The sequence below is a fragment of the Syngnathoides biaculeatus genome, chromosome 3 (genome assembly GCF_019802595.1).
Source record: "Syngnathoides biaculeatus isolate LvHL_M chromosome 3, ASM1980259v1, whole genome shotgun sequence".
NCBI lineage: Eukaryota > Metazoa > Chordata > Actinopteri > Syngnathiformes > Syngnathidae > Syngnathoides > Syngnathoides biaculeatus.
This window is the reverse complement of record NC_084642.1, coordinates 19,510,573-19,529,644: the sequence shown is the minus strand read 5'-3', so window position 1 is coordinate 19,529,644 and position 19,072 is coordinate 19,510,573. Positions and strand designations below refer to the sequence as shown.

At 40.5% G+C, this 19,072-nt stretch overlaps 1 protein-coding gene across 3 annotated transcripts in view; it reads right to left on the bottom strand.

Annotated features, from left to right (window-relative positions):
* The window catches only part of LOC133498175 (granule associated Rac and RHOG effector protein 1-like), a 47,144-nt gene that overhangs the window by 12,523 nt on the left and 15,549 nt on the right, over positions 1–19,072 (bottom strand). For 2 of the 3 annotated variants that reach the window (XM_061814706.1, XM_061814705.1), the window contains exons 2-7: positions 10,886–12,092; positions 3,781–3,993; positions 1,688–1,828; positions 1,025–1,120; positions 766–927; positions 539–697 (exon numbers count right to left, since the gene is read on the bottom strand). In XM_061814706.1, coding sequence (XP_061670690.1) covers positions 539–697; positions 766–927; positions 1,025–1,120; positions 1,688–1,828; positions 3,781–3,993; positions 10,886–11,377 — 1,263 coding nt within the window. In that variant the 5' untranslated portion in view covers positions 11,378–12,092. The remainder of the gene's footprint in view (positions 1–538; positions 698–765; positions 928–1,024; positions 1,121–1,687; positions 1,829–3,780; positions 3,994–10,885; positions 12,093–19,072) is intronic. The other variant, XM_061814708.1, reaches the window with a different exon arrangement.

The following is a 19,072-nucleotide window of genomic DNA, read 5'->3' as shown; positions in this document are numbered from 1 at the left end:
GGGGGCAATTACATGTTTACGTAAGGTTAGAAAGGTTTGGATTTTTGTTGTGCCTAAATTAATTGAATTATTTGAAAACTGCATTTATTTGTCTTTGAGTGATATTAAAATTGTTTGATGATTTGAAACCTCTGTGTGATATACCTGAATAAAAAATTCATGAAAAAAAATTAGGAGGAGGCAAATACTTTTTCACGACACTGTTGAAGTGGCCAAGTAACTAACAAAGTAATCATGGGAATCGCTGTTTAAATTTTTTTTCCACTTAATGATACACTTAAATTTGGGGAATAGAATCCGGGGCAAGGGGTGCCTCTTGCGGCATCGATTAAATGCAATTCTTCAACAGGCATAGTGTGTTCAAAGTGAAGACTATGTCCTGCAATTCAATTCAGTCTACGGCACTATTTTAATCAGGCAATCAACGTACACCCCATATGTCCTATGCAACCCAGTTACAGCTGGCACAGTCTTGAGGAGACATTACTTCCACACTGAACGCTGCATTTCGGTGGTCCATTTCAGTCTTTGTACTCACCAGACCAGCCTGAGCAAACAGCAGCTGGACAGCTGTCTTGCAGGCTCCCCTCCAGCTGGATGGACACACTTGGTTGAGTACTTCGGTGACAGGGGAGTCATCCCTGGGGGTCAACCCATTTTGGCCCAACGCCTCTTTAATTAGCTGCAGCATGGTTTGCTGAGAGGGAACCAAACATTTATCTGTACCTACAAGACATCTTTTCAGGCGATAGTTTGAAAACATACCATTTTCAGTTTGAGGTTCTCTGCCGCCGACTCGTTGAAGGACACACCCTTGAGGAAATGCGAACCAATCTGCACGGGGATGGTGGGCAGCTCGCATTGGATAGGCTGAGAGGTGGTCTGCATCCGGCCTGCCTGTTGCGCCTCCGCCTCACCGCAGCAACCCTACGATAACAACAACAAAAAAAAACACACAGAGGTGCACTTCAGGATTCTGAGTAAGTGGCATCATTTGAAGTAGCATTTGCGAGAGATGGCACACCTGCAAAGCCGCCTCCACACATTTGGGGTTCAGATGGAAACCGGCCTTCAGTGCGTACTCACTATGGCCCAAGCTCTCCAGTGCTGCCTTGTACACCTACGGACAAGAGAGACAATCAAGCCAGTGCAACTTAATCAACGACTTGACAGATAGGTGGAAGGATAGGTGAGTGAAAAGACTGGATGATGGATGGGGGGGCTAGATGGATAGACATGGACAAATAGACGGACAGAGAGACATGTGGGTAGATGAATAGATGGATGCACAGGTGAATGGCCTTTTATTGTACAGACACAAATGCAATCAACCAGTCAACTCGTGGTTTGTTTTGAAGGTTACTGGTACATTTAACTATATTTTTTAAAATAAGAAATTGTAGCAAAGTTTTAACAAAAAGTAAAAACTGCATTTCAACAAAACGTTTTAAAAGCTCTTGGTCGTGCTATCTCTCCATTAAGACACAATTATTTTGTATTAGTAAAATAAATTGGAAAAGCATAATGCATGAAACATCCACCCATCAATTCTTTGTACCGCTGATTCTGCTCAGTTTCAGGCTATAGGCTGGAATCTTATTCCATCAGACCACCACTACTAGTGGCACCATTTCAACCAATTATGAGTGCGTTAAACGCCCAAAGGATGACCAAAAAAAAGGTATACCTGTAAAGCACTGTCGATCTTCATGTTGAGCTCCTTCAACTGATGCTCGGGGATGTTGGTATTGTGTGAGCAGAAGAGCTGCTGGACCTGGAGGCCTGCCAGGCACCCATCACGACCCCTCTCCCGCAGTCTCGCCGTAGCCTGAGGGTGACAAAAATGTTGATGCACCAGGTCCAAAAGTACCACAAGAGATCCATTTCCATGAAGTTATTTGTTTCCATATTTTGTTTATTTGTTTTGTTTTTTTACAGACACTCCTAGAATCTACAACTTAGGAGTCCAATTTTTCAGATGTTGAAACATGAATGTGGGAGTCCTGGCTATGTCCCTCCATCCTATACAAAACCAAGAGCCCCCCACACTCAGACACTATGCAAAGCAGAGCTCTCTGCTTCAGTGTATACAAACAAGGCATAAAAAAGGACCAGAGGGACTGATTAGCTGGAGAACGGTTGAGCTCCGGTTACAATAGGGCCTCTCCCTTATTTGGTGTTAGTTAAGAATTGTGATATGAACCAGGGGTTCTCAAACCTTTTGGGTAAAGGAACTACATATGGGGGAAGAAAATGAACATGAATAAATAGTGCCTTGAAAAAGTATTGGGCTCCTGATCAAATTCTTATTTTTGCAACGTTTCCCCAGTTTGTTTTATATCAAACAAATGTAAATATCACACAAAAGATCAACAAAAGATGCAACAAAATGACACAATCCAAACAAATACCAGAATAGACGTGAAATAAAGAAATTTGCATCTATCAGTCTCGAAAGATTTAAAGGCATTTCTAAAACGTTACGATTCCAGTGAACCGTTGGGAGAGCCATTAACCTCAAATGGAGAAATTATGGAGCCGTGGTGAATCTCCCCAGGAGTGGCCGGCCGACAAATGTTACACCCAGAGAATATCAATGACTCATCCAGGAGGCCACAAAGGAACTCACTTTTGGGAGAATATTATATGGACTGATATAATGAAAGTTGAGCTGTAGAGTGTCTCGTTAAATCTGGTGGAAATGTCGCCCAGCATTTCAGAAAAAGATCCTCTTACCAATACTCAAAACGTGGTAATGCTGTGATAGTCTTGGGCTGCTTTGCTTCAGAGGACCTGGACAACTTATGATTGATCGAACCGTGAATTCTGCTCAGAAAATCCGGAAGACGACGTTCAGCCATCAGTTTGTGACCTCAAGCTGAAGTGCATTTATTTGGGTTCTGCAACAGCATAGTGATCCAAAATACACCACCAAGTTCAGTTGTGAATGGTTTAAGAAATTAAAATAAAGATGTTTGAAGTGAGCAAGTCAAACTCCAGACTTAAATCCAACTGAAATACAGTGGCATGACCTTAGAAAGAGGACTTTTAGGCTCGAAAACCGTCTTTTTTTGCTGAATTCAAACTATTCCGCAAGGAAGAATGGGACAAAATATCTCCACAGAGATGTGAAAGACTTATTTGCCAGTTATAGAAAATGCTTGATTTCAATTCTTGCTCCTTGGGATGGTCGACTGGTTATTTGGTTTAAGGGGTCATTGCTTATTCCAGAGGACCAGATAACTGAGGATTTTTTTACTTTTAATAAATGAAAACACTTAAAGAGTATTTTTAGTTAACTAGTGGAATATTTAACACTCCTAAAGCGGGGAAACTATACAAAAATTACACTTTTCACGATCGGGATTTCTGTGGACAATCACCGATCGAGTTTAAAAATTACATTTAAAAAAAAATTCTGATCACAAGATGGTGCTATTTGTCTATTTAAATAAATGACATGTTCATTTACTGTATGGTTCATCTATTTATGCCAAGGAAGCATCGTGACAAAGAACCAATGAATGGTCTTTATTAGATGGCAGGAAGTACATACGTACAGTAATTAACGTATTTACGATTTGTGACATTTGTTGGTTTGCCGTGCGATTTTTCAATTCTAAAATATGTTTATACATATATAAATACATACATATATATATATATATATATATATATATATATATATATATACACACACATATAAACACACACACATTGATAAAGCGAAAGGGAGACAATAAATTACAGCTTTCATCTTCACAATCTATGATGGCATACCTCAGCTGCTCCTTTCCAAGAGCGGGAGGCTTCCTCCAGCTCCGTGAGCGGCCCGAGCTCGGCGCTTTGGGACCGAGCGTTGGCTGAGCGCTCCTGTGCCTGTGCCAGAGCTTCAGCCAAGCAGGACTGAGCCACTGGCTGGACCTTCTGCAGGGTCTGCGAAAGGAACTGGAAGTGAACCTGCAACACTGTCAAGAAGCACCGGCCCAGGACCTGGAAAGGAAGAACAGAATTATAGTTAACCAGTGAGTTTGAAAAGATTTTTCATTAAAACTGTTAGCATTTAAGGTCTGCACGTTAACAAAACTCTACACTTCTGTTTGATACATCTAATTAGATTACACATCCAGATATCCTTAGTGGCACCGACAAACACAGAACATAAGATGGGATGCAAAAAGTTTGCGATGGAAGTCGTCTCCACATCGTGGAACCTTCGGTAACTGTGCGCCACTCGATAGAAGAACTGACACATTCAATACGGCAGATGCACTGACGTATTCATAGCAATAGCAAACATGTTCATTCATAAAGTTAGAAAAAGTGGTGGACAATGTCTTTGGTTGCCGCGGTCTCTGGCACATTGGGACTGAATTTCTGAGACTGCATGACGTCACAAATGGAAGCAGTTTGGCCAATAAAATAAGCGGACAAAACATTTTGCACACTTTTCCGAGGGTGTTATTCTGAACCAAGTGGAGGAGAGCCCAGCAATGAACCTTTTCCAAACACATTGAGTTTCTATTTTCCAATAAATTGTTAAAGTTTCTATCAAGCATAATCAGTGACGTTTAACCTCGACACTAATAAAATAAGTTTGTCAATCAAAGTTTGTACAGCTATACCCAGGAAACATCTTTTCTTTGTTATCTTTTCCTCACGTCTAACAGAACATTTTAACTGTGTCCGATGGGCATTTTTGCCAAAAAAAAACCTTTTCGCATATTTGGGATGGAATACTGTTTCTACGGTGCCTTAGTAAACATGAAATAGGAATTAATATCGTCCACACATTCCTGAGCTCCACGTTTCTGCCTGATATTAAGCCATTCGGCATCACACGCTTATCTACACCACGAGTAAAGATCTCACCCTACCAATCTGCTCCCTCGCCACCACTGTCAAAATAAACACTTGCACTCTCACAAGTTGGTCTTTTACATGGAGTCAACCACTCAAAGGAAAGGGCGTAGTCTAAACCAAAAATGGATAAAGCCGATACAAAACTGGGTCAAACAGAAGTAGCTGTCAGAGGGGGTTTATGGACACTTGTATAACAAAACCAAGGGTTCCCCACCCACCAATGAACTACTACTACTACAGTGGGTCAAAAAAGTATTAAGTAGGCCAACAATTGTCCAAGTTCTCCTACTTAAAAAGATGAATTAGGCCTGTAATTTTCACAATGGGTATACATCACCTATGAGAGTGAAAAAATAGTATGAGTTTGTAAATCTAATTAAATCATTGGTTAATTAATGCATCCTAAATACAAAATTACAAAAATATACACATTCAAGTTTTAATAATTGCAAAATTAATTTAAATTAATTATATATTATAACATTAAAAATCTATTCAAATACACTAATAAATTGCATTATTATACATACATCAATATCACAGCATTACTAACCTGAGAATTACATTTCAACCTTTTAGTATTAAAACTTGTGACCATATCTTCTCACTTCCATTGTCCCTGCTCTAGCTTTGTGTTTTTTTATTGTTGTCTACATCCTACATCCAATCAGTGGCTTTACGTAGTAATGACATTGGCAGATAGCCAAAGAGTATCACATTTATAAGTGGCCGAATTGGAATCTGGAGATTTAAATTTGATGCATTTTTTGTTTTTCTTCTATTTATGTTGCCAGGAACCACATACCAAATGTGACACACAATTGGAACTGTGAAACCTGAAATATGCAGTAAATACAGCCTTGTTCCAATCATGCAACAACATACTGAAGGATACACAACATAGGAAGTCATTGCTTCTAATGAAGATCTCATGAACCCCTTAAGGATCCAGTGGGAATAAAGCATGCAAGGCAGACAGAGAACAGACGAGCGCAAAAGACACATGGCCTGACAATGAAGTTAGTGCTCATTACATACAACCACAACAAGCATACGTCATCTTTGGAACAACTGCTTGACAGTATGACAAGCAAATTTTACAAAGTCTTACACGACAAGTAGGGGGGAAAAAAGAAGACATGCACAGCTACAGATAATGGTAAACATGTGATTGGCTGAACGGTATCTCACAGTCATGGAAAATATGAGAAGATGAAGGGGGGAGCCTTAAGTCCAAAAAAGGTGAATCATGCAGTCAAGTATGTATGTGTGCATGTACAATTCTATTTTCATGAGAACAACTGCAGCATCGATGCTGTGGATGATTGTAATGTATGAAATCTCGAGCTTCTTTAGGGAGTGAGTCTTTGAAATCATCACCAGAGGGCAACCTTGAATGCAGCGCCAAAATAACTCTTATTGACAGCAAAACTTTATGAAACTTCAATTTGTTGTTTCTGGTGTTTTTTGTCAGGTGTTCGGTTTTGGCCACAGTTGAGTTTGGACTCTGATTGATTGAGGTTCTGGACGGGTGTCTTTTATACTGACGAGTTAAAATGGGTGCCATTAATACAGCTGCTTAAAGAAGTGACAGGTGTGTGAGAGCCAGAAATCTTGGTTGTTTGTAGGTGACCAAAGACTTATTTTTGGCCATAACTTGCTAATAGATTATTTAAAAATCTATAATTTTCTGGATTTTTTTTCCTCATTTGTTTCTCAAAGGTAAGGTATACCCATGATGAAATTACAGGTCTCAACTTAAGTGGGAGAACTTGCACAGTTGGTGACTGACTAAATACTTTTTTACCCCTTTGTAAAAGGACAATGGCAATATCCAGCATGACTGAGTTTGTGATTGCCTTCCTCTGCTGAAACGTGATAAATTGCCCAGCCCTGACTTGTTACAATGCAGAAAAAAAGTGACAATGACCATGGAACAAGAAATTGATAACACGGTTAAACGAAGTGGTGGAATGGTGGAGCAGTTGTAGAGCTTTGGCCTCTCAGTTCTGAGGTCCGGGGTTCAAATCCCGGCCCCACCTGTGTGGAGTTTGTATGTTCTCCCTGTGCCTGCGTGGGTTTTCTCCGGGCACTCCGATTTATTGGAGACTCTAAATGGTGTATAGGTGTGATTGTTAGTGCGACCGTTGTCTGTCCCCATGTGCCCTGCAATTGGCTGGCAACCAGTTCAGGGTGTACCCCGCCTCCTGCCCAACAATACTTGGGATAGGCTGCATGCTGCAAACAAGTTCCCTGCACAGTAGCAAAGATGATCTGATGTTATGCAAAACATGGCTAAATGCAACTAATTAGCTCAGATCCTATTGTTCACAAAATACGATTCCATAGTGCATGAATGACATCAACTCCATTCCTAATCAAAACATGTTCCCAGTTATATTATAGCCAAGAAAAGCGTCAAAATCTGAGAAACATCCTGCTCCCCCTCCTTAGTGATGTGTGTGTACATGTCCCTACTTGATGGCGTGTAATATACTAAATGTACTTTGTTTCATGTAGATTGAACAAATAAAGGCGAATGTCAGCAAACAGACGCCTTCTGCAGTTGAGAATACAAACACCAAAAATATGGTTAGTGCTGTGTAGACTTGGGTGCAAAATGTGCTTTGCTTGACTTTAAATTTTAGGATGTAAAAGAAGAATAAGGAGGTTAGTGCAGTCTGACAAAAAAAAAAAAAAGGCATATAAAGCCGCGCATACCACAAGTACCTCAACTCACTATGGTATTTGCTTCTTTTCTTTTTCCTTTTTTTGAAAAGCTCATCGGACAAACTGCTGCCAGACTGCATTCTTCTCTCAGACAGAGAAAAAGAAAAAAAAATATTGTTCAGTCACAAATACCCTTTGTTAAGTGAAGTACTGGATGAGCAGCTATTAAATTTTTATTTTTTTTCCTTTTCCTTCCATACCACGGTCAGTACCAAGTCTTTGAAGGGCTACTAACCTCATGTTTTTTTTTTTTTTTTTATGCATGTGTGATTCACTTTGCAAACAAGACATTGGGCATGAGCCTTGAACAACAAAAGCACCATATTAAAGCCAGTGTGCAGTATCAAGTTATATCACGGGTTTGTTTTTCTGCTTAAACAAAGCCACCCCTATCCCCATAGCCAGACAGCCTACCTGTGCCAAGGCATGTGGTCAAAACCTTTGCAGACTCACACTTACTTTAACAGCCTTGGGTGCATATCTGGACACTGCAGAAAGTCACGTTTTTACCAACTCTGGTGCACAAGTTGCATTCACAGTAAGAGTGTAGCGACCGCACTGCCCACAAACCATAATTGTCAGAGGAAAACTATGATTTAAATGTCATCCAACTGTGGATGTAGGTCAGATCTGTCATAATGCTACGAGTCGTGAACAAACCTCACTAGACTTCATTCCAGCCAGCATCTAAGGACAGTGCCAAGAGACGAATATTTACTGGATGTTAAATCTGCAAAAATTTAAACAATTGGATTTTCTTTGTCAATATAGGGCGCTGTGTGATTAACGGAGGTGAGGTGCTGTTAGTGTTGTGTTCAATGGGTATACAGTACATGGAACTAATGTTGAAAAAGTGTGTGTGATCAGGGCAAGCAGACCCACTGTTGACACAGAGGAAGTAAATTCAAAAGAGAGTGTGACATTGTGTAGAACTGAGGATTTTTCACACCTGTTTCAGGTTCTCACACCATGCTAATACAGGGTGGAGACCTAGTGCTTGAAAACACTGATTCATTAAGTCATCTATCGGACAAGCGTGTCCAGGTCTCGCGGCATTTTGGCTGAGAAGCTATCAGAGCTAAAAAGCAACACCGATGACCAAGTATCTAATAGTTGAGTCACATGAAGGACTATCACCACATCATTGTAAATGTGTAAAACCAATTTCATTGTCCAGTACTGTATATGTTGTTTACAGTTAGTAAGGCACGGAACCATTCATTTTTTCATTCATTCGTTATCAGTAGTGCTTATCCTCACTGGGGGCCTGGGCCTGGAGTGGGTTTCGTCGCCAGCCAATCACAGGGGACATATAAACAACCAACCACATGTAATGTAGACTCTTCAATTAACCAACCATGCATCCAGTAATCTCAACCACGGAGAGAAAAATGCAAACTCCACACAGGCAAGGCAGGATTTGAACCAAGGTCCTCAAACTGTTCGCCAGATGTGCTAACAAGTTGTCCACAATGCCGCTCTATGTGGTAGACAACAATGTGCCAATTTCTTATTCAAAAAGAAACAGGGCATCAAATTCTATCTGGACTGAAAACTGTGGAGCATTGAATACAGTGGAACCCTGCTATTCACATAGGCTAGGGACCCGGCCAGATCAAAACCAAAACTCATGGATAATTGATGCCCAGGATTCTAGAAAAAAAAAATATTTAAATGGACTTAAATTCATGAATAAATTTGAGACAAACCACCAATCTTTTCTCTGGGGCTTGTTCTCCAGACAAGTTGGGGGGGAACCTCAGCAAATTGGGCGACTTTGCTTGTGCCGGAACACAAGTATGCAGGGGTCGAACTAATCTGCAGCATGCAGAGCGAAGACACAGGTAAAATAACGTAATCTTATATGGTTGTCATTTCTCGCCGCAATTGACCCCTCCGTACAGGGCACTTAACCACGCCTCCTAAAGTTACGTCACGCCATACACCCCAAGATGCAAACCACTTATCACAAAAAACAATCTGAAGGCCAGATTGGATTTTCCAAAAAAGTACAATTTGGAACAAAGTTTTATGGACCAATGAGAACTATATTAACTGCTACCAAAGTGGTGGAAAGTCCAAAGCATGGAGAAAAAGGATTATGATCCAAAACACAGGCTGATTTGTAAAGTATGGTGCAGGTAATGTCATGGCTTGGCTTTGCATGGCTGCTTCTAGAACAGGCTCACTAATAGTTATTAATGATGTAACTCATAATGGTAGCAGGAGAATGAATTATGAAGTCTTCAACACCACTTTGTCTGGCAATCTACAGAAAAATAAATCCAAAGTAATCAGGTGAAGCTTAATCATGCAACAAGACAATCACACCAAACACACTGCCAACACAAAGTATTTCATCAGAGAGAAACAGTGGAAGGTCAGACATGCCAAGTCAATTACCGGACTTTAACCCAATAGAGCATACAATTCACCTCCTGAAGAGGAGACTGAAGGGAGAAAACCCAAGAAATAAGGCCATATTTTATATGGCGTAGGTCCTCTGACCAAATAAATTGAGGCAAGATCATTATTTGAGGAAACAATGTCCTCCCGCAATTTCTAAATTCACCTGTCCTTTTTTTGTAGAAAAGATTTACTTGTACATTTGGATGGAAATTCCTGGCAAAGCGTGAAAACCTGCGGTTTATAGCTGGGTATACTACTTATTGTAATGTACTTGCATGTGGGAAAGGAGGGCCATAGCAGCCGATTAACTTTTCAGACACTTATGCAACACTAGAAGAAAAGAAACTAATACAATGAGCACACACACTTGGGAGCTGTCGGCCACAGTTACTGCCAGGACACAGACTGACACACGTACTCACTCACTCAGACTTGCTGTCAGACGCCACCCTTTCCCATTTCTGAAAGAGATGTGTCTAACACCCAGACGGCACAATGTATAATTTATATACATTTTACGTTTGGGAGTTTTTGGGTGTTCAAAATACTGTCTTCCAGTGTTTAAAACATGTTTGAATTAAATCTATTTAAAGTTTGTGGGAGTTTTTTTTAAAGTTAGTGTTTTTTTTCCAATCACATCTTTTCACCTTTTGCAGGTGTGTCTGGAATGCATACCCCACGATGGACAGGCATTCACTGTATATATTCTGTGAGGTTTTTTTAAAATGTAATGTGCATTCTTTGGTCCTAACGTAGGGAAACAATGCTCTTACCTTAAACTACTCACGGGTCATGCATCAACAAAACCATGAGCTCATGGAAAGCAAAGCAATGATATGATATAAACTGCAAAGACAATTTCTGTTTGTGTGTGATGACCCACTTCAACATCTTGCAAGTTCAAGTCATTCTGATCTTTAAAGTTGGCAGCCCCAGCGCTCAACTCCATCAGCATCTTGGCAATTTCCGGCTTGATGGCTGCAGTCAACCGGCTGGCCGCCTCCATGACATGTTCCTGCACGTCCTTCAGTTGCATAGCCGCTTTGGAGTAGTGAGAGTTCCTGAACACACTGCTGAACAGGTCGGTGAGGAAGGCGCTGGCCCGGCAAAACACGTTGAGGGCATCCAAGTACTTAGAGATGCCTTGCTGGATGTCAGCTACCGCAGTGGAAGAGGAGGCGGCAGACTGGTGGCAGCCATCGGGCACACCCATGGGAGAGGTGGCCGAGCAGGAGGCAGCCAGTGAGACGCTAAGGGCTCTGTTCAACTCAGGCATCTGGTACTGCTGGTGCTGTTGGACTTTCTGCTTGGACCCGCCGAGCAAAAAGCGGCGCTTGTAGTCCATTTTATTTTGCTGCACACTGCAACAATACATAGGTGGTGCACCAGCACCGGATTATCCTCTCTTAGTTTACACACCAAAAAATTTAAATCCTTTCAAACGCACAAGGAAATACTCAATATGACAGTCCTGGTCACGTAAAAAGACCACTGAGGGATTCTGCCTGCCAGAGGCTCATCTCAGGATGTCTTGCGAGAACCGAAAGGCAGGGGTGGCAAGTAGAGAGGGCCGGGGGTCTATGTGAAGTGCTTATATGCAGGCCAGCTGCATATGAGAAAAATGCATGCCTCCAAGATTCAGGATCAACCTCACATAAACAGATCCTAGAGCCAAGCTTAAAATTGTGTTAGCGTCCCTTTAGAAGAGGGAGAAAAGAAAATTCTTCATACAGTCTGTCGCTTTTGTACATACAGAAACCCTTCACTGATGAAAATGGAAAATAATCAGATTGAAAGCAAAAATAAGCAAAACAAAACACTGGTCAACAGCATGGAGGTTACAAAATGTTTAAAAAAAAAAAACAAAACATGCAAATAGATTCCGGATTATGATGAGGCGGATCCAGTCCATCTCAAGATGCTCCTCTCCAAAAGCGACACTTTGCTCTGTGTGTCCACCACACCCTCCCGAATGGTTTCCTTCTTTTCTCGTCCGTGTGCCGGCTGAGGTAGGTGGCTGGGACTCGCCCGCTGATGCAGATTACAGCGACAAAAGCCCAACTGTAACTGTAAGGCCTCTAGGTCATTTCCTAAGAGGGGGGGAAAAAAAAAAAAAAAAGAGCACGTTAGCTTAATGTTCGAAGAGGAAGGATGAGCTTTATTTATGACCCAAAACAAACCAGGAAGGCTTTTCCCACATAAAAAAATGAGGCCAACATTAACGCTTGTGTAATGTGAAGGCTTTGTTGGAAAACAAAAGAGGAATACAACTTTCAACCACAGAAAAAATTGCTGTCAGTCCCCAAGTTCAAAACTGCAACCTTGAATGCACAAGAAACAACAATGTAAGAAAATGAGGTTCTTGTACTTAGTATCGAGCCAACTATTACATCGAAAACAGGTTATTTCCGCAAAGTGTAAACTGTGGAGTATATGAAAGAAGGAAATAAGTCATTAGCTGGGTAAACTTAGGTAGCATTTGTTTATTTTGTAATAGTTACTGTAGCCTCGAATGTTACAATCACACACTAATCAATTTTTAGAGGAGATTGAAGGCACGAAGAAAGTGTGTGTTGCAGCAAATTGGACACTGGAGCAAGCACATTACTGCAGCATCCATAACTAAAGCACAGTGAACAGGTTAAATGCTAATGTTAGCATGTATGTTTATATGTCCATTTTAGCGGCATATCGTCAAATATTCCCATGACCCTGGAATGGCTAAATGCTAAGTGCTAACTTTTCATAAAATAGTAGTTTATTTGCTTGGCAACTGCTGTAGTTTATTTTTGTGCTTTTCTAGAGCAAGTCAGTGACTCCAAGAGTCCACTGTTTCACAAGACACAGAAAGACACATTGTCCCAGCCACAATCGCGTCATTCATCAAAAAGGCACGACCGGACCTTGCCACTGGACTATGCATGTATTGACTTGCGTGCTGGTGTGCAAATTTGGTACTGGGAATAATATCTGATGGCAACCAGAAGTCAGTTGACAGCACTGCCATTTCCTTATATTTTTTGTTAAAAAAAAAAAAAAATGCTTGACTTAGTTGGAGATTCAGCATTAATTCATTCATAATAACCGGAATCTATCAAACTAAAATATGCAATAATAACAGTCTGCTACCCATACAGCCTTATCTCTCACCTTTACAAACTGATATCCGATAGCAACAGTTTATCAATCTCAATGCTAATAATTAAAGTTTATCCACTTTGATATTTGTGTATGGTGGACTGTGGTGAGACTTCAAATGTGAAATACACTAGTCACAAAAAGATATTGGGGTTTCAGGATAAACCAAAAATTGGACTATTGACTTTTGGAGGTGAACTTAATTGGACCTCTGACCTTTTGAACAAACATCCAACTGTTCATTATATTATGCACAACTCTCTGTTCCCTAAAAATTAGCTGAAAGGCAATATTTATTCCAGGTGCTGAATCTATGTACCAATATACTTTTCCTAGATCAATTCAAATTTTTATATTGAAGCGATGGATATGGGCGTTCAAAAGTTTAGAGAAGTTCAAATAAGTTCAGGTAGAAAGTTTGTGATTTTACATGCAAATTGAAATTTCACCTAAATGCAGAATTTCCCAAACAAAATGTCAAAAACAAAATGGTTGGGAAACCCTGGACGTTGGAAAAAAAGGCATAGATCAAATGCATGTTAGAGGTGTCTACAAAGATTCTTGCCCAAAAACATTCAGTTGCTGTTGTCAATCACATGCACACCAACATCACAGACAATTTCTGGGTGATGAGTTTTCGTCACTGCTTATGCTATCAGTCTGTGGAACAGATGTCGCAGATGTCCACAACGGAAGCGTCTGTGTTTTGGGATGGATTTTAACTTGCAGAAGAGTGCAGAGAAAACATGCTAAGGTCACTCTACCACTCTCCATCTCTCTCTCTCACACACGCACATACACATACACACACACAAAATTCTCAACCTTCAGACCCTGCTTCCTTTCCCAAATAGTGTACAGCCCTCATCTTGTCGCCGTGAGTGGAAAGAGAGCAGAGGGGAAACTGGTGACCTCATCGCAAAAGCGACAAAATGTGACGCTCATTCCACATCCCGCGAACAGAAAGAGGAAATCAGCCATACTACAACACCCAGCAAGCTGGCATATGTGACCAATTTTGTGGAAAATATGCTTTCCCCCCTGTCTGTTAGGTTTGTAGTGATGATAAAGGGAGAGTATTATAATAAACATCCATCCATTTTCTATTTGTTTTCTGGAGCCTATCCCAGCTGCCTTTGGGTGAGAGCCGGGTTCGACACTACAATTGATTGCGAACCAATTGGAGGGCCCATACACTAGATTGCCAAAAGTATTAGCACAGCTGCCTTGATTCACATATGAATTTAAGTGCCATCCCATTTCTAAGCCATAGGGTTCAATATGACATCTGTCAGCCTGTTGTAGTTATAAGAGCTTCAACTCTTCTGGGAAGGCGGTCCACAAGGTTTTGACGTATGTTTATGGGAATCTTTTTGACCATTCTTCCAGAAGGGCATTTGTGAGGTCACATACTGATGTTGGACGATAAGACCCTGGTTTCAGTCTCTACTCTAATTCATCCCAAAGGTGTTCTATCAGATTGAGGTCAGGACTCTGTGCAGGCCACACAGGTTCATCAACACCACAATCTCTCATGCATGTTTTATGGAGCTTGCTTCCAGTCATGTTGCTTGGAGGGAACAAACTGTTCCCACCTATCCGCCTATTTTTTCCCTTTCATATCCTGAATTTCCTTCATAACTAGAGACAAAATTTTTCTGAGAAGGCTTTTCGTAACCTGAATTTTTCATTAGTAGAGGTATAACTGTAATCCATTTTTATAATTATGTACCCCCCCCCCACTACGACCAGTGCAAGCAAGCGAGAAATACGTGCATGCACTTCAAATGCTATTTACATGCGTTTAGCGCTGCAAAGCATGCTGGGATTGCCTCCACCGATGCTATATAGTGACAATGGCCTTAAACATAGGGTAGCATGCATACACGATATTTAAAAAAGGTAGCGGGAGCAAAACTGGGTTTGGTTGTACTTTATTGAAGTTTTAACAATGTGTTATTTTTTTTGTTTGATTAATCCTCATCCACAAATCCATCGAAGTCATCAAAGTCATCTTCTGTATCCTAAATGAACACCTGGGCATGTTCTCCATCAAGCACACCAGGTTCCCTCTCATCATTGTCATTGTCAAATCTCTTTGCCATGTAGCTCCTCACATATGATTCCAGATTTTCGAACAACAGTGGAAGCAGACACGTTAGCCCAATCATCAACAATCCATTTAGAAATTATGGCGCAACTCGCCCGGCGCTGCCTCCAAATCTTAAAGCTGTGTTCGCCATTTGTCATCCATCTCATCACTTTGTATACCGTGTTTACAGTGGTTGAAGTTGCTTCATTAAGGCTCCAGGAATAATAGCAAGCTCCAAGTTCATTTGCTGCACTTGTTTTTTTCACAGCAGTTGTTTGTTTTTTGATCATTAATCCATTGCTTGAGTTGCTCTTCAAACTCAGGCCACCTTGCCTTGTTTCAAGTGAAACTCAGCTTTGTCTTCTTGACTTGGCGAAGCTCGTTTTCCTGCTTCATCCACTTTAGCACCATGGAATCATCGAGCTTGAATTCTCTCCCAGCTGCTCGATTTCCATTTTTCTCCGCTTAAGCTATAGCTTGCAGTTTAAAACTATGGTTTGTAAGCATGTCTCTCCGTTGGGGCTGTGCAATGTTAGATTTTTGACCTTGGTGCAAACATGAGGCGCCCCGTTAATTTAGTAAAAAAACACTCCTACACTTTTAAGAGCGCCTTATAGTCCTGAAAATACGATACTTTGCAGATAACTGTTGCCAAGAAGTTGGAATGCCCAGTACATTTTATTCACCACTAGTAGATGAGAATAAAAACGGCATGCCGCTAACTGCAAAACAACCCATTACCTGTTCATCAAGGGTTTTGCAGGGGTTGGGGGGGTGGCGAGTACTTTTAATTATATATTATTTAATTATACTATTTCCAAAATGAAGACGTATGAAAATCAATCAATCCGATGACCATGATGACAGCTTCTATTTCAGCAATTTAACATTTGTCACTGACACCTCTACAATTCCTTTGAGGATTACCAGCATTTGCAGGCTAGACAGCATGTGATGAACGTGCTAACTCCGTGGAGGGGAGCTAACCAGGGTAAACTGGTCTCACCAGTAAGCTTCAAAAGAGATTAGCGCCACAGGGAAGAGTTTTTGGGTCAACACTTTTTATTCAGCATTATCCTGAGTGAGGCAAACAGGAAACCTGACCTCAGCTACCAAGAGGCTAATCACACAACATTGCCCTCTTTCACACAGGATAGTTTGCCAGTTTCCCTTTTGCTTACTTTAAAACATATGTGGCATGATCCTGATACTGAAATAAATTTTAATGAAAAAAATGAAGCTCTGAGCTCTTCAAGAAGTTCTTTTAACCTCAAGATACTCATTTGCTCTGACGTGCACTGTGAGCTGTAAGGTCCATGGGTTTCTTCATTAGCTCCAATCACTAAACTGTAATCAAACACTGGTGGAGACCAATGAAAGTGTAGAACCATCTCAAGGATGATCACAACAAAATGGACAGCACCGAAGTTACATATATGCGAGTAACAGCCAACAGTCTGAATACTTACGGCTGTGTGATTTGTCTTTTTGTTATATAAGTCTGCGAAAATTTCAACAATTCTCTTTTTTTCCTCTCTCAGTATGGGTTACTATGTGTACATTAATGAGGGAAAAAAAAATTTAGAGAATGGTTGCAATATACCTGAAAAATTTAAGGAAGTTTGAATCTGTACCCAGTATTTTCTTTATTTTTATTGAGGGACTCAATTTGTTAATATTATAGTATTAATAGTATAGCAGTATAAAAGGTTCTGTTTCCACAAGGCAGTACAGATCTGTTAAATTTAGTAGGGGGTCTGACTTATTATTAGGGTTAGGCATCGTTTCAGTTTGAGAGATTCCGGTCTCCTTATTTCGATTACGGTTTCGAACGATACTAAATTGTGATTCTTTTTAGGGGCCAGGTCAAAGACACTTACATGGTTTTAAGAAAGGGTGTCCAAATTATGAATATCTATTTTCTTAGTCACCAACACAGCACACACACACACAGCACTGACGAAATTGAACGTTTGAACTGTCAAAACAATGAACTAAAAGCCAAATGTGTGTGGAACTAATCCAATTGACTTAATATTCATTAATCAATGTTTCAACTAACAGATATTGTTAAAATTGTTATTTGGGACTCTTTTACCACATCAAATGGTTTATATTTGCAAGCTTTAACCTGACTTCCTCTTTAAAAGCTTGTAGCCTTTTATTTCAAGAGTACGCACTGGAACTCATCATTTTGGCACAAAACGTACATACACATAGCGCCGGTAATTGTTTCATTTTATTTTTATTTTTTTTTTAATGGATTGAACCAAATGCTATAAAACACTACCTGTTGTCTGAGGTACAAAATTAATGTTTGTGATATTGTGAGAGAATGTTTATATGAATAAAAAATTGTTGTAAATTCTATAGTACTTGGCTGTAAGCTGAAGCTGTTGTGCTATGATGGTAATCAACACTCTCCAGTATGTTGATTGGTCAACAGAAAATCTTTTCAAAAGCAAGACTACAATTTATGAAGTCTTATTTTTCCATTTCAGGACACACTAGGAGTGCCTATCATTGACAGCCAAACATCACAGTGCAAGGGCACTGCTATTCATGACAGCAGTAGCTCCATTGGTAGAACGGGTCATCCAGTGACCAAAGTGTAGCTGGTTCAAATCCCGGCTCCAACTGTCTGCATGTCGAAGTGTCTTTGAGTAAGACACTGAACCCTAATTTTCCTACCAGTGGGCATAGCAGCAATCACCTATTCGTGTATGAATGGGAGGCTTTGTAAAGCACTTTGGGCACTGTGTAGATAAAGTGCTATATAAGTGCAGTCCAGTTACCATTTATTCATGTACTCGCATTTGAAAGTGGAGCCAATTAACTAACAAATCATGTACTCTATGCACTTGGAAAAGCTTGTGTTAAAGTTAATGCAAAATACAAGGTGGAGGAAGACCGCTAATTGTTCAGATGTTTCTAGTCAAAAGGATATCTGCTCAGACTTGCTCCAAGAGCTTCTTTGTGTAGATTTTGCGACAAAGGCTTGGAATTGGCAGATCAATCTAGAAGATTAGGAAATCTAGACAACTCTGCTTACACTAAGACTTCAGTTCACATTTCAGCATTAGAAATGTGTCCAAGATCTTGATTAAACCCAACAAGACTTGAAAGTAGCCCCAATTCAAAAGTCAGTAGACATCAAGATCAGACTGGAGACAAAATTAAATCTCACCAATGTCCAATTTAACATGTGACAGATGGGGCTTGGGAAATCTTGGGCTTTAACTTTGCAAGATCACTTTCACAATTTCCTCCAATCATCACTCATTGTAAGGCCCAATACTGTATTTAAAATCAGCTCTGGTTTAAATGTCTGTAGACCTCTACATTAGGTCTTGAGCTTCACGTTTGACACATTTACAACTAAACAGCACAAGTGACCTGTACTACTTGGCAGAACATCGTCTTAAGAGAACCGAGAATCTAGAAAAAAAGAAGAGATGGTTAATCTGAGAGAGGCCCGTCTTGTGAGCCCCCACTCTATTGGAAATCACACCCAAACAAATTACATGTGGTGATGCATGCTTTTGGGTATCAAGGATCACGAGCCACCCACACTCCAGGGGGGCCCTCAGGGGCTAATGTTAGCTCTAGCCCTGCACTCACATCAGCTGCTCCGTTTCGACGAGAAGGGGCTTAGATTTCCTGGAGCGGACTGCTTGTCGCCAGAGACAAAAATGTAAGAGCCAAAGTAGGCCATTGTGTTTAAGTATGATTTACCCTTCACTCATTCTGGTCTGGATATAGATTTTTTTTTTTTTTTTTTTTTTTTTTTTTTTTAAGGATTTTGACTCACAGCTTCTGTTTTGCATTGACTCACTTACA